The sequence below is a fragment of the Rana temporaria genome, chromosome 5 (assembly GCF_905171775.1).
Source record: "Rana temporaria chromosome 5, aRanTem1.1, whole genome shotgun sequence".
NCBI classification, from domain to species: Eukaryota; Metazoa; Chordata; class Amphibia; order Anura; family Ranidae; genus Rana; species Rana temporaria.
This window is the reverse complement of record NC_053493.1, coordinates 46676044-46696474: the sequence shown is the minus strand read 5'-3', so window position 1 is coordinate 46696474 and position 20431 is coordinate 46676044. Positions and strand designations below refer to the sequence as shown.

Below are 20431 nucleotides of genomic sequence, written 5' to 3'. Positions count from 1 at the left end.
TTGTATAAGCTCTGTGACAGGGCAACAGGCTATACATCTAGCTTTATGGTTTACGAGGGAAAAGACAGTCACGTAGAGCCGGAGAATTGCCCTGATTACATAGGGAGCGCTGGTAGGATAGTGTGGGAATTGGTGTCACCCTTATTCGGAAAGGGGTACCACTTGTACGTGGACAATTATTACACAAGCGTGCCACTTTTTAGTCACCTTTTTGATTATGGAATTGGCGCATGTGGCACCGTGCGACCTAATCGCCGGGGCATCCCCCAACGGCTTGTAGAATCCCGTCTTAGTCGGGGGGAGAGAGCCTGCTTACGGTGTAATAATTTGTTAGCAGTGAAGTGGAGGGATTCACGGAATGTTTTCGTTCTGTCCACGCTTCACGCAGACACGGCAGTCCAAATTCCTACGGCGACTGGTGTTGTGAAGAAACCCCTCTGTATCCACGAGTACAACCTTAACATGGGAGGGGTGGACCTCAATGACCAGTTGTTGGCGCCGTACCTAATTGCCCGGAGGTCCAAACGCTGGTACAAAAAAGTATCAGTGTATTTGTTTCAATTGGCTTTGCTGAACGCTCATGTGCTATACAGAGCTTCAGGACGGACTGGATCCTTCCTAAAATTCCAGGAAGAGATCGTCGAAGCCCTTCTGTTTCCAGAAGGTGCTGTGCCCCACCTTCCCAACGCAAATGCAGTGAGCCGGCTGTATGAGAGGCATTTTCCTTTTGTCCTCGCTGGTACCCCTACCCAAAGAACCCGCCAAAAAAGATGTCGTGTCTGCAGCAAACTCGGATTTAGGCGTGACACCCGCTTTTATTGTCCCGACTGTCCTGACCAACCTGGTCTCTGCATTGGTGTATGTTTCAAACGCTACCACACACTAATTGAGTTTTAGCGTAGGGTACAGCACCACACAGTCCTAGGCACACCAACACAGGGTCTCGGAATATGTGATGGCCATCACATTTTGAGAGACCATAATCTGCAACGTTCAGTTTATAGTTTTCATAAAAGTGAAAAAAAGTAGAAAAAAAATAAAAAAACACACAAAAACACAAAAAAAATATAAAATAAAAAATCCAAAAATAGTTGTGGTTGTATTTTTCTCCTCTCTTTATTGTTCTCTTATGTTCACTCTCTACTGTCCACTCACTATTGTTCTATATCTATTCTCTCTATTTTTACAATGTTTTATTGTATTTGCTTTGCAGGTATGGTATGTTATACTGTAATGTTTGTTTTATTGTTAACCATCATTTGCTTAGCAGGTACGCTATTCAGTTGCATCGCGGATTTATTTAGCGTGACAGCAACAGCGTTTGCTCCCACGATATATAAAGCCGCGACTCCAACGCTGTAGGAGGTGATTTCACCACCACAGTTAAAAAAAGAGCATATATGCCGAAGCATGGGGGCATTAGGGGCGGAGGAGCGATTTTGCTCCTAATGCCGCGTACATACGGTCGAAATTCCGACGGAGGCTTGCCCGTGGAAAAGTTCGACCGTGTGTACGCGGCATAACTTTTTTTGCGGGAGGATGCCCCCATGCTTCGGCATATATATTTTTTAGGCACAGGTTGCGTTAAAAAATGTTTTGTTTTGTTTTTGATATTTGCTTTGCAGGTATGGTATGGTAAGATCTTACTGTTAAAATGTAATGTTACTTTGTTATAATGTTAACCATCATTTGCTTAGCAGGTACGCCATTCAGTTGCAGCGCGGATTTATTTAGCGTGACAGCAACAGCGTTTGCTCCCACGATACATAAAGCCGCGACTCCAACACTGTGGGAGGTGATTTCACCACCACAGTTAAAAAAAGAGCATATATGCCGAAGCATGGGGGCATTAGGGGCGGAGGAGCGATTTTGCTCCTAATGCCGCGTACATACGGTCGAAATTCCGTCGGAAGCTTGCCCGTGGAAAAGTCCGACCGTGTGTATGCGCCATAACTTTTTATGCGGCGTACATACGTGTGTGAGCGGCATAACTTTTTTGCGGGAGGATGCCCCCATGCTTTGGCATATATAAATGGTGCATGTATGCCCATCATTAGAAGTGGGTGGATGAAGGGAGGTATTCTAATGGTGGGCATACCCACCGATCAATCTTTTTTTCGTTCAGCCAACAGGCTGCATGAAAAAAAAAAAAGATTACAATACATGTCCAACAAGAACCATCAACGTACTGGTATGTTGCTGGACTTTGAATGGTTATACCAGAATGATGCCTGCGGGTTTAGGCATCATCTTGGTATCATTCTTTTCAGCCAGCGGTCGGCTTTCATGTAAAAGCAGTCCTAGCGGCTAATTAGCCTCTAAACTGCTTTTACAAGCAGTGGGAGGGTATGTCCCCTCCCCGGATATAAATTGCGCCATTGGGAAAGTGGGAAAACATTTTATCACACCGATCTTGGTGTGGTCAGATGCTTTAAGGGCAGAGGAGAGATCTAGGGTCTAATAGACCCCAATTTTTTCAAAAAAGAGTACCTGTCACTAACTATTGCTATCATAGGGGATATTTACATGCCCTAAGATGGCAATAAAAATTATAAAAATAATAAAAAAAAGTAAGGAACAGTTTAAAATAAAATTAAAAAAGCAAATTAAATAATAATAAAAAAATAAATAAAAAAAAAGCACCCCTGTCCCCCCCTGCTCTTGCGCAAAGGCGAACGCAAGCGTCGGTTTGGCGTCATATGTAAACAGCAATTGTACCATGCATGTGAGGTATCACCGCGAAGGTCAGATCGAGGGCAGTAATTTTAGCAGTAGACCTCCTCTGTAAATCTAATGTGGTAACCCGTAGAGGCTTTTAAAGGCTTTTAAAAATGTATGTAGTCTGTCGCCACTGCGCATTTGTGCGCAATTTTAAAGCATGTCGTGTTTGGTATCTATGTACTCGGCCTAAGATCATCTTTTTTATTTCATCAAACATTTGGGCAATATAGTGTGTTTTAGTGCATTAAAATAAAAAAATATGTATTTTTGCCCAAAAAAATGCATTTGAAAAATCGCTGCGCAAATACTGCGTGGTAAAAAAAAATGCAACACCCACCATTTTAATCTGTAGGGCCTTTGCTTTAAAATAATATATAATGTTTGGGGGTTCAACTTAACTTTCTTGCAAAAAAATAATATGTTTTTATGTAAACAAACAGTGTCAGAAAGGGCTTTTTCTTCAAGTGGTTAGAAGAGTGGGTAATGTGTGACATAAGCTTCTAAATGTTGTTCATAAAATGCCAGGACAGTTCAAAACCCCCCCAAATGACCCCATTTTGGAAAGTAGACACCCCAAGCTATTTGCTGAGAGGCATCTCGAGTCCATGGAATATTTTATATTTTGACACAAGTTGTAGGAAAGAGAATTATTATTATTTTATTTTATTTTTTTTGCACAAAGTTGTCACTAAATGATATATTGCTCAAACATGCCATGGGCATATGTGGAATTACACCCCAAAATACATTCTGCTGCTTCTCCTGAGTACGGGGATACCACATGTGTGAGACTTTTTGGGAGCCTAGCCGCGTACGGGACCCCAAAAACCAATCACCACCTTCAGGCTTTCTAAGGGTGTAAATTTTTGATTTCACTCCTCACTACCTATCACAGTTTCGGAGGCCATGGAATGCCCAGATGGCACAAAACCCCCCCAAATGACCCCATTTTGGAAAGTAGACACCCCAAGCTATTTGCTGAGAGGTATGTTGAGTATTTTGCAGATCTTGCTTTTTGTCACAAAGATTTGAAAATTGAAAAAAGAAAAAAAAAAAAAAATATATATATCTTTCTTCATTTTCAAAAATAAATGAGCGCTGTAAAATACTCACCATGCCTCTCAGCAAATAGCTTGGGGTGTCTACTTTCCAAAATGGGGTCATTTGGGGGGGTTGTGTGCCATCTGGGAATTCCATGGCCTCCGAAACTGTGATAGGCAGCGAGGAGTGAAATCAAAAATTTGCGCCCTTAGAAATCCTGAAGGCGGTGCTTGGTTTTCGGGGCCCCGTACGCGGCTAGGCTCCCGAAAAGTCCCACACATGTGGTATCCCCGTACTCAGGAGAAGCAGCAGAATGTATTTTGGGGTGCAATTCCACATATAACCATGGCATGTGTGAGCAATATATCATTTAGTGACAACTTTGTGCAAAAAAAAAAAAAAAAAAAGTTTGTCATATTCCAGCAACTGGTGGCAAGATATAAAATATTCCATGAACTCAAAATGCCTCTCAGAAAATAGCTTGGGGTGTCTACTTTCCAAAATGGGGTCATTTGGGGGGGTTGTGTGCCATCTTGGCCTTTTATGGCCTTCAATACTGTGATAGGTAGTGATCGGTAGTGAGGAGTGAAATCAAAAATGTATGCCCTTAGAAATCCTGAAGGCCGTGCTTGGTTTTCGGGGTCCCGTACGCGGCTAGGCTCCCAAAAAGTCCCACACATGTGGTATCCTAGTACTCAGGAGAAGCTGCAGAATGTATTTTGGGGTGTAATTCCACATATGCCCATGGCATGTGTGAGCAATATATCATTTAGTGACAACTTTGTGCAAAAAAAAAAAAAATTGTCATATTCCCGCAACTTGTGGCAAAATATTAAATATTCCATGGACTCAACATGCCTCTCAGCAAATAGCCTGGGGTGTCTACTTTCCAAAATGGGGTCATTTGGGGGGGGTTTGTGCTATTTGGGCATTTTATGGCCTTCAAAACTGTGATAGGTAGTGAGGAGTGAAATAAAAAAATTGCGCCATTAGAAATCCTGAAGGCGATGCTTGGTTTTCGGGGTCCCGTACGCGGCTAGACTCGCAAAAAGTCCCACACATGTGGTATCCCCGTACTCAGGAGAAGCAGCAGAATGTATTTTGGGGTGCAATTCCACATATAACCATGGCATGTATGAGCAATATATCATTTAGTTACAACTTTTTGTAATTTCTTTTTTCTTTTTTTTTTTTTGTCATTATTCAATCACTTGGTACAAAAAAAAAAAATATTCAGTGGGCTCAATATGCCCCTCAGCAGATTCCTTGGGGTGTCTACTTTCCAAAATGGGGTCATTTGGGGGGATTTTGTGCTATTTGGGCATTTTATGGCCTTCAAAACTGTCTTAGGTAGTGAGAAGTGAAATCAAAAATTTGCGCCCTTAGAAATCCTGAAGGCGGTGCTTGATTTTCGGGGCCCCGTACGTGGTTGGGCTCCCAAAAAGTCTCACACATGTGGTATCCCCGTACTCAGGAGAAGCAGGAGAATGTATTTTGGGGTGCAATTCCACATATAACTATGGCATGTGTGAGCAATATATCATTTAGTGACAACTTTTTGTAATTTCTTTTTTTTTTTTTTTTTTTGTCATTATTCAATCACTTGTTACAAAAAAAAAAAATATTCAATGGACTCAACATGCCTTTCAGCAGGTTCCTTGGGGTGTCTACTTTCCAAAATGGGGTCATTTGGGGGGGTTTTGTACTTCCCTGCTATTTTAGCACCTCAAGAATTGAGATAGGCAGTCATAAAATAAAAGCTGTGTAAATTCCAGAAAATGTACCCTAGTTTGTAGATGCTATAACTTTTGCGCAAACCAATAAATATACGCTTATTGGCATTTTTTTTACTAAAGACATGTGGCTGAATACATTTTGGCCAAAATGTATGACTAAAATTGAGTTTGTTCGATTTTTCTTATAACAAAAAGTAGAAAATATCATTTTTTCTCAAAATTTTCGCTCTTTTTCCGTTTATATCGCAAACATTAAAAATCGCAGAGGCAATCAAATACCATCAAAAGAAAGCTCTATTTGTGGGAAAAAAAGGACGCAAATTTTGTTTGGGTACAACATTGTATGGCCGCGCAATTACCAGTTAAAGCAGCGCAGTGGAAAATTGTAAAAACACCTCTGGTCTTAAGGCTGACAAATGTTCCGGTGGGAAAGTGGTTAAAGAAAGGAAAAAAATATTTGTGCAAAATCTGGGGCAGAAAACTAGAGATGGGGGAATCTAGAAGATAAATTAAACTAATATTTATGAGCATTGATCACTGACATGAGATGCTCACAAGTGGTCAGAAGATGCAAACCATGAATGATTGGTGCATGCAAATAAACACAAGTATTAGCAAGCATGTATATTTAAGGCAAGGTCTGCTTGCAACAACTACATCAGCCAAACATGCAAGGTTTGGTTGGTCAGATCAACAATCCTCATCTTATGTTTATTAATACGACAAAGCTTACACTTCGAAAATTTCAACTGCAGCCCTTGTTTGTGAAAAAGCAACACATTCCTGGAAAAAAAACCTGCAGGTTGTAATAGGTGAAATCTCACAATAATCCTGCTGTAGTGCTAGGTACGTAGACGATTTATACGGAAATGTCACAGACTAAGCTTGTCTCATTAGCGTCCTGTAGAGTAGCCCTGCTCACCTTTTCAGTAGTCACAGTCAGAGAAGGGACTAATGATGCCAAAGGCTCCATTTGCTTTCTGGATTTCTGTCTGTGCTTTTCTTTTTCCTTATGCTTCTGAAATAAAGAAAAATTAAGTCACTTTTACATCAAGCTTTAGAGAAAAAGTTTACTTTCCCATACTTGAAAAATTAGAGCAAAAAGGAGTAATTACCCCGAAAGACTCTCATTATTTAGCATATTTTTGGGAGTTTTTCTGCTGTAAGCCTCAGCTCTAAAAACCTCCAACAAAACCAATCCCATTCATTTGAATGGCCCCTGTTCACATCTGAGCGTTTTGTCATCTGAAGCAAAACACCTGAAGCTCCATAAAGTACAAGAGTGTTTTTTTTTTTTTGATTACAGGTGATTTTGGCTTTTTACATCAGTAACCTTTTAAACCTGTACAAAATCGCGGCAACATTTGTGTGACTTTCTGCCTGAAAACAAAATGCCGAGGTGTGAACAGAGCCTAAAGCTGATTACCAAAACCACTCAACAAAAATGCCTGCAAGATTATTCTTCTCAACTGCTATTTTATATCCAACAACCTTTGCAATTCTGAAAACATACATATTAAATAATGCTATATAAGTATATACAAATTTACAAATTTACTTATCCTATCATCTATTAATTAAACTTTTACTTTAATATCAAGAAATTAAGAAATTGCGTACTGGTAATTTGCAAAACAAACTTCTCGAAACTATAGACAGCATACTATTGTGTATCCCAATAATAGAAGGCGATTATGCAAGGATACATAGAGGCAGTATGTATAAGTTGAGGCACCAATAAACATGCCTGAATATACCGGAATAGTTGTATTCGAATATACAATTTTTTTTCTTTTTTGCTTGGTTTCCCCTAAATAATATAAACTTTAAAGTGATATTAAATAGGCAAACATATTTTTTTAAATAAAAAACATATACTTACCTGCTCTGTGCAGTGGTTTTGAAACAAGCAGCCCAGATCCTGCTCCTCGTGGGTGCCCGCCGGCATTCCTGGCCCCTCCCTCCTGTCGAGTACCCCCAGAGCAAGCAGCTTGCAATGGGGGCACCCAAGCAGGCATGCTCCCAAGCCACTGCTCTGCATATTCATTCAGACACTAAGCTGTGGCTTGGCCCCATCCCCTCATTGGCTCACTAGCTGTAACTGACAGCAGCAGGAGCCAGTGACATTCACTGCTGTCTCAGCCAATGAGAGAGAGTCAGAGAGCTGAGGCTCTCATGCACATCGCTGGATCGAGAGGGAGCTTAAGTATTAGTGGAGCTGGGGGGGGGGGGGGCGGGGGGCTGATGCACACAGATTTTTTACTTTCATGCATAGAATGCATGAAGATGAAAAGCCTTCAGCCTTCAGAACAACTTTAAGGGTACTATAAAAGATCAAGTGCAACTTCAATGAATATTTGAATTCATAAACATGATAGTTAATTTACTAAACTGTAGCGTGCAAAGTCTGGTGCAGCTGTGCGTGGTAGCCAATCAGCTTCTAACTTCAGCTTGTTCAATTGGGCCTGGTACACACCAATGCGTTTTGCAGTGTATTTTCAATTTTGCAGAAATGCATTACAATCCATTTAACATGATTTCCTATGGGTCACGTTCACATCTGTGCTTTTTCAACCGATAAGTTTTTTTGGAAAGGGTCTGGGACTTTTTTTTCCCCCACAGCAGGTTGTTTTGTTCCTCAAACTTAAATGCAGCATAAACGCATCAAAAAACAGCTTTTGCTGGTTTCTCCTGCCTGACAATAGCCGCCTCCCAAAAACGCATTCAAACGTATTTGTAAAAAAAAAAAAAACACATTCTGGGAAAATACATCAAGGTGTAAACTTCGCTTTCAGGTTTGACAAATAAAAAAAATAAAGCAGATTGGTTTCTATGCAGACCTGAACCACATGTTGCACTTTTAGTAAATCAACCCCCTGTAGCAATAAATAAGCGCTGCAGTACCCCCCCCCCTTTTTTTTTTTTTTGCTGCAGTGAATCAAGTTAATGACTTTATTTAAAAGTTTATATACATACTTTTGTAAAAAGAAAAATAATAATAATTATATTATAATATAGGGCCAAAACAACTAATCGATTAATCGTCAACTAATCGATTATGAAATTAATCGATTACAATTTTCGTAATCGATTAATCGGCCAGTAACATAATGGGGTTAAAAAAAAAAAATTACCCCCTTACCGTAGTGATTATTTGCTCTTTTTGTACTTATTTTTGTTTTTTTTTTAACCCCATTATGTTCCTAAACATCTCAGGCCGGGGTCACACCTCTGTTTTTTGGTGCTTTTTGCAGAAACACACTACAGTTCAGTTGCATGTTTTCCTATGGGACACGTTCACATCCATGATTTTTTTTCAGCTGCTGCGTATTTGCAAAGGACAAGGACTTTTTAACGCAAAACGGTGCCATTTTGTTTTGTTTTTTGGTTCAATATACTTCAATGGAGAAGCTGCAGAAAAGCATGTAATGCGTTTTTGCGGCAAATTGTGTTTTGTAATCTGTCCAACAACAAATTAGCCAAAAAAAAATGTAAACAATTTTTTTTTTGTCTATTATCCGATTAATCTAAATAATAAATCGGCCAACTAAACGATAATGAAAATAATCGTTAGTTGCAGCCCTATTATAATATATATATATATATATATATATATATATATATATATATATATATATATATATATATATATATATAATATATATTATATATACATACACACACACACACACACACACACACACAGCACAGATGTATGGATTTATAATGAATTCACTGGAGTTAACAAAATATTTGACTTCATTTAAATTTGCTATATAAAACATCATATAATAAACTCTGCTTAACTTTATAAAAGAATAAAAAAAAATCAACAAACTCAAAGAAGAAAAAAAAAAAAATAGAAAGCTTTGCAACAGATGGCCCATTTTGCTTTAACATTTAAAAAGGACGAGAAAAAAAAAAAACAATCTGCCCTATTAAATATCAGCAGCAATTTTGATAGTTAACTGACCCTTTGACTTCTGGATCCCCGGAGGCCTTTCATGAGAATATTAAATGTCCGTTATAACCATAGCTTATTAAAGTTCACAATTGCTTGCCTCCTCTCTAACAGACATGCACTTTTATCAAACCCTAAAATTTGACTTGCTCTGCAATTATGCTGCCTGAATGAACTTGCAATTAGAATTAAAAAAAACAAAAACAAAAAAAAAACGAAAAACAAATATTACTGTAGCAAAAAAGGCAAACACTAGAAAAAAAAAAAAGGAGGAAAAAAATTAGCTTACTGCCTGTTTCGGAACATAACAAATGTACTTGGCAGGCGGCCTGGAGAGCTGTAGTTGGGGATATCAATGGTTACTTTAAAAGTGAAAGGGTATTCTGGGTCAAAAAACTTTCACTTGTGTCATTCTTTCCTCACTGATGTGTTTTGGAAAAAATTGAACTGTCTGATTACCTCACTGTTCAGACCTTGTAGTAGTAAGTGCTAGAGACATGTTTTTTCCATTTGCACATTAGGGCTATGAAAATATATATTATTTAGAAACATTTCTTTATGGTCTCCAGGATGAAAGAGCAAATGCAAAAAATATCCACAGTGAGCAAGAGACACGTCTGCCGCTGTGGGGGACATTGGACTGCAAGCCATAGGATGGTGCAGTGACGGAATCCTCCATGTACCTTATAAAGCGCTGCAGAAAATGCTGGCACTATAAAAATACTTTGAATACAATTGAATTAGACTGCAGCCAAAGCTTTTGGGGAAACTTTTAAAGGGCGAGAGGCAAAATTTCACCTCAATTAAAGTCCCACCCTTGTTCTTCCTTGTTCAAAATTTCACCTCCAACTGATTCTATTTCATCTCTACAATATTTCATCAAGCAGAAATCTTAATGTTATTCATTCCTTTAGAGACGAGAAATTTTGCTCTGGACATTTATATGAAATGCATTGGAGCGCACTCAAGGTGAACTTCCCCATCTACTATAAGACCCCTTTTACACTGGGGCATTTTTATTGCGCCTGTAAAGCATCTAAAAAATAGCTCCCCTGCAGGCTCAGTGTGAAAGCCAGAGTGCTTTCACACTGAGACGATGCGCTGGCAGGACGTTAAAAAAAAAAGCATTTGCTTTTTGTGTGTTTTTTGATTTTACAATAAAAGCAATTAATTTTTGGAGTGCGGCTGTCCAGAACGTTTTTCCTTCATTTTGCATCGTGCCATTACTTTAGTTTGCCCCAGTGCGTATGTGCCGATGACATTGGCACATGCAGGGGACCGGGGATATCTCCTAAACCATGCAGGTTTAGGAGATATCCTGGGTAGCTACAGGTAAGCCTTAATATAGGCTTACATGTAGCATAAAGTGGTTGTTAAGGGTTTACAACCACTTTAAAGCAGCTGTGCAAAGTAAAGGAAAACCTGAAAACATGGACCGTTGGGGGTACTCGAGGACTGAGGTTAAGAACCACTGCTGTAGACCACAGAGAGAGCTGGGAACAATGAGAACTTATAACAGTCAGCAGAAGCAAAGAGCACAGGAAGTTATCAGCTCACTAGATTTCTAGCAGGATCAACAGACATTTCTTTACACAATGGTAAATTTAACAGACCAAAAGAGAAGTTTTACATTTTACACTTTACATATTTTGGTACCCTCACAGTTACAGCAGAGAGCATAGCATGCATCGTAGAGGACAATCTGCCATGGTCTACTCAAATTCCATCCAAGGAGATTGTCAGGAAAAGGCACTTCTTCCTCACTAGTAATCACAACAAGACCATTTGAAAAACTGCTCTGGGGCTTTTCCCCTCCTTACATCACCAAGCCCTTTCAGATAAGCAGGCTACATGATCTTCCCCTTGCACCTTTGGGAATGCCAGTCACAATAGAAGCAGTTTGTATTTTCCTGAGGTTCCACGTGAATGAAGTCGCAGGAAGAAAGGCCAGGAATAATGGATTGCCATCTGCGCAGTATATCAGTTAAGCTGCCACATCTCAAAAGCTCAATAGCATTTAAAACAAAGAGTCATACATGATCTTGTGACTCCATGGTCTCAAATAGGAAGTTTAGTGTATTTTCACCAAGGATGTATTCGTTATTACTGCACTAGTTCAATGTGAATCTTTTCACCTTTCTATATAAAGAAAGAATATTTGCATCTTCTGCCGATACCTCCAAACACCTATACAAAAACCTCGGACCCCTGAAACCCAAAGCGCAATGATATGCAAATACAGACTTTGCTTCTTGAGGTCAATGGTTGCATATCACCTCTTCACTGTAAAGAACCAAAAAACCCTCAAAATCTTTGGAACGCTTAGTTTAGGTTCACACTAAAGTTCGCAGCGGCTCACAGCAGGAGTCTGATGCGTCTCCATTCACAGTTTCAGGTCCGATTTTAGCCCAAATTTTGGGCTGAATTCGGACCAAAAGACGCACAGGGCTCCTGTAGAGTTCGCACCAGAGCCGCTAAAGACAGTCACAACCTGCATCCAATTCGCACTGGTGTGTACCCAGTCTTAAATGTAAATACTGAACAGCCTCTATCACCATTGGCTCAGGCTGCCACTACTCATCCCATGTACCTACCTACTGGACCATTAGTGTAAAGAGAGGCCATCCCCAACAGTAATGCAAGTGAGCATTTTTTGTAAGTAAGGCTAGGTTCACATCACGATTTTTACATCTGATAATCGGACAGTTAAATTGGATGGAATCGTATATGACAAAATCGTATGTAATCGTATGTAAAAAAAAAAAAAAAAAAATCGGATGTCTGGAAATGGCCAAAAAAGAAGATTCTTGAAGTTTCTAGCTCGTTCCAGTGTCTAGTGCGCATGCGTAATAAAAAAAAAAATCAGGTACGATTTATCGGATAAAAACGCACAGTCATCCGATTTATTACGATTTAGATTGACCACAATATAAAAAAAAAAAAATCGGACACGATTTTAATACGATTTCAAATCAGGACCAAAAATCGTGGTCAAACGCGATTTTTGATGCGATTTTAAATCGTATCAAATCTGATGCGGATCAAATCGGATGCACTTGGGGACCTACATTAATGAATGGAAGTGAATGGATACGTTTTGCCATACAGATTTGTACGATTTCAAACCTAAGAATCGTGAGAACAAGTAGGATGATAAAATCGTGTTGTGAATGCACCCTTACCTATTTGCATTACCAAAGGCTGGGAAATGGCTGACTGCAGGAGTGTCCAAGGACATTATCCAACAAGAAGCCCACAGGCAGGTCTGACTAGCACAATTTATACTAAATAATTATTATTTCAGAAAATCAGAAAAGAAGGAATGATGTTATGGTCTCCAGAGCCTTCATGTCCATCAGACTTGTGAAGGTAATGTTATTTTTTACACTGAGCTTTCACAGCTGCTATCTAGGGATAAACAGGGAGCTGAGACCTTATTGAGGGAGCAATACAAATTCCAAAAGTTTCTACCATATCCACAGGTACTGTTAGATGAGACAACCTAAAGCTGGTCATACATTATACAAATTTCTTGAACAGTTTACCTTTATATTTACCAAAACATTCAATATGAGGTCAAACCTAAACACTTTTACATTTGTATATAATCAGGCAGGCCCTTGCTCTACATCAAGTGTGTCAAACACAAGGCCCATGGGCCGAATCCAGCCCACCAGGCCATTTCATGTGGCCCTCGCACCTCTCCTGCAGCTGCGGCACTCACCTCATCTATGCCCCCCCAACTTGTCTCTACAGTCGTCAGCAGAGAGGAGGACAGAACTTCTCTGCAGCCACGAATAGGCTTGTCTCTGTCCAACCCCCCCCCTCCTCATCTTAGCAGTTGGCAGAACAGAGGACGACAGAATTCCGCATACAGATCCTGCGTCGCTCTGTGTAGCTGCGGTACCATCTTGTCCACTCCTCCTCGGGTCTCCGCATTCAGCAGACCCTGGCTGCTGACTCAGCCCTTCTCTAGACCCTACACTTTCTTCTTCCCAGCAGCAGCACAAGATAAGGGGGGTGCACTGTGATTTAAGGGAGGGTGGGGGACTCCTGATGGCAGGGGTGCTCTTGACATCTGATGTAAGGGAGGGTGGGGTGCTCTGGACGACTAGTCTTAGGCCCCTTTCACATGGACAGATAGAATGGTGCTTTTATCTAGTTTTCTAGCGCAGCTAAAAGCACACAATGCTTTCCAATTGCCCCATTCACACACCGTTTAGCTGCGATTTCGTTACATGCAGTTTGGTGCAAATAGGAAAAATAGAATTGAATGCGTCCAGATGCGATGTAGAGCAGCAATATGCACATAACCGCATGTAATCGCAGTCTTTTTTGTCAACTGCGGATAGCAGCGTGAGAAAAGAAAAACAGCACATCATAATAAAAAAAATAAAAAAAGGGTTGCTATGGGAATGACTACCGCAGCTAAACGCGGCTGCATGTAACCGCACGTAAACGCATGTAATCGCAATGTACAAAAGCAGCAGCTAATCGCAGTGCCCGGAGCCTTGAATTTCACAAAACATTTTACATGCTTTTAAACTGTGGCAAAATAGCCGTCCGTGTGAAAGAGCCTTTACAGATACAACTGGTCTTTTGAGGGCAACCATAATGCTTATGAAAATGAGTTTGACTCCCCTGCTCTACATAGTTAAAAGGTAAATCTAAAAGGAAATTTAATTAAAACATTTTTTTATAAATGTATGGCCAGCTTAAGTAATAGCAATGGTCACTTTAAGAGTTGACAACACCAAAAAGTCAATTGCATCCAATGCCCCTTTTCAATAATAGTCCGGTAGATAAAAAAACAAAAAACAAACACACAACACACCGGCATTCCACTGGTAATTACTTGGCAATGGCAGCAGGACTTTAAAAAAAATAGTTAAATCTATTTCTAAATAAATTTCTGCTCTACCACACTTATGCTACATCACATGTAACTGATGCACTTTACAACTACTCTACTAGGAGATTTTTTTTGATCTTCAAGTATTTAAAGTAAAACGCATGGAATTATCCTTTTTTTCACCAGAAAAATATAGATTAAATGGCATATTGTCAAAAACTCTTGTAAAAGGAAAAATCAATAACATATTTAAAAGCAAGCGGCAATCTTGCTTTTATTTTACTTTTCAAATTGATAAAAAAAAAAAATCTTGTAAAGGAAAAATATACTAGGTGTAAAAATACACGCTTTTAGGCACCATTAATGCCTCTTCTGCAGACTATAACCTATCGTCTGCCCGCCGCTTTTTCAAGTGCCCTGTGGTCTGCGCCTTGCCTCCTGAAAAACACGTATTAAGAAGCTAAATGGTGACATTTTAAGTTGCCCCCTATTTTGTGCTATAAATGAAAATGTATTTTACTGTACATTTTCGCACTGAGCCTCACAGCTGAGAGCGAGCACGTCTAGGTTCGGATAAAGCGCCTCCGCTGAGCTAACTAAATCAAAGTGGTAGACGACTTGCAAGTCAGCAGGGAGGCAAATTAGTATTTAGTCATGCTCTTTATATTTTTATTAAAAGATTAAAACTCCGTGTGAAACGCATGGCATGCTGCCACCATCGAGGGGCTGGCTGCCAGCACTATTGCAAACACATGCCAACAAGGAATCGATCTAAGCTCGAGCAATGGGTCTGCCATTCACTACACCTCGCTATGGTAAGTTAGATTTATTGCTAAACAATATAATTAATGAGAACAGCCGAGGACTGCGGCACGAGGGGAAAAAAAAAAAAAAAAAGACAGGAGGTAATGGGTTTTAAATAAATTGGGCTTACAGATTATCAAAATTTCTCCCTATGAATCCCTTTAGTGTGTTTACCGACTGACCTATCAAGCAGGCAGAGACGGGTTTAGCCCAGGTCGGTGGAATGGAGATGAAGATATGGAGGGGCTTCTAATTTAGGGAACGGTTTAATTGCAGGCAATGAGTGGGAGCGACATCCTCATCAGCCCTCCAGACGAGCTCTTCGGCATAATGAATAGGGACCTTTAAACACCTCAAAGCCAGACCAGATGTTCCACGTAATCAATGAACTACCTCTGAGCACATGTTTGTACTTATCTTATCCATGTGTGATTAGCTTGTTATCCTTGCAGCAAGGCTCTGCTTGAAGGAGCTGAGAGATTGATCAGAAAAAAGGTTTGGCAGCAAGTCATACCATGTATTGTCATCCAGGCTGCGCAAAGGACTGTTTCGCCATGTTACACACCATATCATCCTCGCATTCTATAAGCTTTACATAATGCTGTACATCACAAAAAGGCAGCAAAGCATAAATAAGTGGCTGAATTGTACAACAACTTTTGCAAACAGCGAACAAGATGTTGGGTTAGCTACAATGTGCATCAAGAAATTTCACAACAGACAGGCAGGCTTGCTTGTGCACCGGACAACTCTTCAGAATGTTTAAAAAAAAAAATCCAGAACATCCGAGGTATTTGATTTTTTTATTGATGGATTTATGATGTGCTATGGGAGTGGTCTGTATTAATATTGAGAGGCAGCTCCTGGGCTTAGCGCTGGATCTTGGACCAGCACTAGCACACCTGGGAATACAATCATTTTAATAGAAGGCAGAAAAATTATGAAGCAGAATAATAAAAAAAACAACAACATTTACCACACATTTGTTAAAGCTCCAGTTAGGTAATAGAAAAAAAATGATATTATATATTTATATAGGCAATAAATATAATATACATTATATTTTTTCATCGGAAATTTCAATCGTGTGTATGCGGCATTAGTTGCTGTTCAATACTTTCCTACCAAAAGAAGATTCTGGTACATTACGGGGTTTATTTAATTTAAAGTTAAACCTCAGCCTACCTAGCTAAAAAATCTTACTGGTCATGGAGTCCAGGACTGTCTTCCTTACAAAGTTCTCCTTCGCTGCTCTTCTCCCACGCTGACAACTTGAAACGAAATCTTGCGCATGTGCGCTAATCACTGCCTCCTGGGATGTGTTGTAGACATCCTAGGAGGCGGCAGGTGGCTAGACATATGTCATTCTTGCCTAGGCAAGGATTTAAAAAGTGGGACTCAAGAAGTAAAAAAAAAAAAGTATTTACGGTTTCATTTTTAAATGTTCCAAGTTGTGTATGAGAGAAGGGGGGGGAGGAGGTAGATACGAAAACATGCTGTGGTTGATAGTGGAAAATAAACTGTTAATGGAAGCCAATGCTTACGACTCTTTAAATGGGATTTGTGGTTACTAGACATGTAGTCACGCATATGGGTTGGACTTTGTCTTTTTTTTAACCTCACTTACTATGACTGGATTCATGTGATCCTGGATTCTGTGCATTTGTCCATCTGCTACTCAGTGGTTTATAATCCTGAAGTGTGCAACTATAATCCCACGAAAAATCTCCTCTGGGGTAAAAGACCAATCCAAAATAGGTTTCAGGAGGTATGGTCAACACAGGCAAGTACATACAGTTGTGTTCAAAATTATTCAACCCCCCAATGCTGTAAAGGGTTTTAGGGAATTTAGTGTACATTTGTAATTGTATTCAGAATGAAATCCTACAAGGACTTCTTAAAGAACCATATGCAACTAAAATGACATCAATTGGTTTCTTAATACAGTAGTAAATGTTTATTTTGTGAATTCTTCATTTACACAATTATTCAACCCCTTAAAGACTACCACTCTGAAGAACAGAGGTTCATTGAAGTGTTTTCAATCAGGTATTGAAAACACCTGTGGATGTCAGGGAGCAGCAATAAAGCCTAATAAGCACCAATCAGGCAGCTTTAAAATGACTGTGATACTCAGCTCCTAGACATTTTCTGGTGTGGTTACAAACATGGTGAAGTCAAGAGAATGGTCCGGGAAGACAAGAGAAGAGGTGATTACTCTTCACAGGAAGGGCAATTGCTATAAGAAGATTGCAAAGATGTTAAACATACCAAGAGACACCATAGGAAGCATCATTCGCAAATTCAAGCCAAAGGGCACTGTTGAAACGCTACCTGGTCGTGGCAGAAAGAAGATGCTGACTTTGACTGCTGTGCGCTACCTGAAGTGTAGAGTGGAGAAAAGTCCCCTTGTGACTGCTGAGGAACTGAGAAAAGATTTGTCAGATGTGGGTACTGAAGTTTCTGCTCAGACAATACGGAGCACACTGCGTAATGAAGGCCTCCATGCCAGAACTCCCAGGCGCACCCCCTTGCTGTCTCCAAAGAATAAGAAGAGTCGACTACAGTATGCAAAAATCATGTGGACAAACCTCAGAAGTTTTGGGATTGTGTTCTGTGGACTGATGAAACAAAATTAGAAGTGTTTGGGCCCATGGATCAACGCTATGTTTGGAGGAGGAAGAACAAGGCCTATGATGAAAAGAACACCTTGCCTACTGTGAAGCATGGCGGGGGGTCAATCATGCTTTGTGGCTGTTTTGCTTCAGCAGGTACAGGGAAGCTTCAGCGTGTGCAAGGTACCATGAATTCTCTTCAGTACCAGGAGATATTGGATGACAATGTGATGCAGTCCGTCACAAACCTGAGGCTTGGGAGACGTTGGACCTTTCAACAGGACAATGATCCCAAGCATACCTCCAAGTCCACTAGAGCATGGTTGCAGATTAAAGGCTGGAACATTTTGGAGTGGCCATCACAGTCACCAGACTTAAATCCGATTGAGAACCTCTGGTGGGACTTAAAGAAAGCAGTTGCAGTGCGCAAGCCTAAGAATGTGACTGAACTGGAGGCTTTTGCCCATGACGAATGGGCGAAGATACCCGTAGATCGCTGCAAGACACTTGTGTCAAGCTATGCTTCAAGTTTAAAAGCTGTTATAACTGTAAAAGGATGTTGTACTAAGTACTAAGATTGAATGTCAATTGGGGGTTGAATAAAACTGATAATGATGTGAGCACAGAAAAGACATTTGTGGTTATTTCATTATAAATGTTATGTTATATTTGTCTGACCTACACGTGCCTCTTTGATTTAATTGTAAGCAGGATGACAGGATGATCAAAATCAATGTCAAACTGGGCAAAACAATCAATTTCAGTGGGGGTTGAATAATTTTGAATACAACTGTATGCTTTGACCAAGTACGGAGTAGTAAAAAAACATTTTCAACAAATGACCCACCAAACATACAGCACCATGGAGACAAGTCTACTTCCAAGAAAATGTCTATAAACTTCTTGCTTATTAAACTGTAAACTGCATCTGAAATTATGTTTTTTTCCCCCCCAAAGACACCATGGATGGGAAAACTTTACTATCAGAAGCACTTGCATCTCTCCAGTATAAAACATTAATGTACACGTTCTTTGTACATGGCTGGCCAAATCCCAACTGCCAGAAAGCTGAAATGGACATCCTTTTAAATGAGGACCTAGCATTAGGTCACAAAGTCCTGCAAGCAGCGGTCCCTCCAGCCTTTTGGTTTCTTATTTATGCTCTCAAGGGGCTATCCTGTGAAATTACCAAGAAACACTCTGAATATCACCTTTTATGGGAGATTTAGATATGGCATCTTACTTTCTGCATCTTTCATAATGAGCACCGGACTTTTGTTGGCTTCTAGACTGAACTAACCAACCCCTGAACTATGCATTAAAGCTTTTATAAAGGCTCCAATTTTCTACTTTTTTTTTTTATACAACATGTCATGCTTACCTGCTCTGTGCAATGGTTTTGCACAGAGCAGCCCCGATAGTCCTTTTCTCGGGTCCCTCACTTGCACTCATGTCCCTTTCCCACCCGCTGAGCGCTCTGGGGGCACTCGCGCATTGCTCATTCCCAGGCCACCCCTGAATTTCTATGACACACCGAGCGTTGCTCAGCCCCACCTCCTTCTCACTGACTGATTGACAGCAGCAGAAGCCAATGTCTTACTGCTGTGTCTCAGCCAATGAGAAAGGAGAGACCCAGGAAAGCTTCTGCTCACATCGCTGGACTGGGATCAGGGTCAGGTGAGTATTGGGGGGCTGAGGGGTGCGCTGCACACCGAAGTTTTTTTTTACCGATAAAGAAAACTAAAAAAACTTTCAGCCTTTAGAACCACTTTAAAGCTGAACACTAAAAAGATATAAAATGAATGCAGCTGTGTTTTCAGCAATGCAAGCCTTGAAAGTGCATGAATTTGGCCCTGTATAAGCCTCATGCAACCTTGTTCTGCAGTACTTATGTGCCAACAAGTAACATACTGATAGAAGGACAGAGTGGAGTGACAGTAATGAGATCACAAGTATGCTGCTTCTCCTTTCACTGTCCAGTCACAGGCTGGGAGAGGGACAAGACCTGTAAGTGTAACTGAACTGCAGCAGAGAAAAATCAGGTCTTCTGCCCTAACAGAGTTGTGCTGTGTTGCACAGCTGCGGACTGGATGGACAGAAATACAAATCCTTTGTCAGGTAAAACAGCTTCTATCGACTTAAAGGGGTTGTAAATCAAAAACATGTTTTTGCTGAAATGACTGTTTACAGGGTATAAAGACATAATAGTTAACGGATTCCTTTTAAAAACGATTACAAATAGATAAAAAATCAATCATATAATGTACCTGTAGTTTCTAGTTTCGTTTTGCATGTGGTTTCCTGCCTCTCTGCCATACAGAGCATACAGAGCCATAGAGCAGTGATGGTTTGAAAAACAAAACTAGAAACTAGACACACAGTAATCACACCTCCTTGAAGTTAGTGACCACAGAGAGAAAGCTCCCAGCACTGTGGTCATCAGGAAACAGACAACCAGGAAGTGTGGAGATCAGAGAAGAATTACAGCAACTTGAGAGCAAAAACGACCAATGAGGACATGAAAACAGCACTGCATTAAGGTAAAGGAAGAGATTAAAATAAAAAATAAAAATTCCTTTACAAACCCTTTAAGCTGACCATACACGGTTCAACTCTCGGTCGGTTCAGCAGGAACTAGCCAAGTTTTCAACCGCTAATGGGAAGGCTGAATGTACCATGTTGATCGATCAACTGGGGTACA

General features: G+C 40.2%; 1 protein-coding gene across 5 annotated transcripts in view; it reads right to left on the bottom strand.

Moving 5' to 3' along the window:
- MLLT10 (MLLT10 histone lysine methyltransferase DOT1L cofactor) overlaps positions 1-20431 on the bottom strand; it is a 259511-nt gene that overhangs the window by 132930 nt on the left and 106150 nt on the right. For 4 of the 5 annotated variants that reach the window (XM_040352499.1, XM_040352501.1, XM_040352502.1 and 1 more), the window contains one exon: positions 6421-6516. In XM_040352499.1, the coding sequence (XP_040208433.1) occupies positions 6421-6516 (96 nt within the window). The remainder of the gene's footprint in view (positions 1-6420; positions 6517-20431) is intronic. The other variant, XM_040352500.1, reaches the window with a different exon arrangement.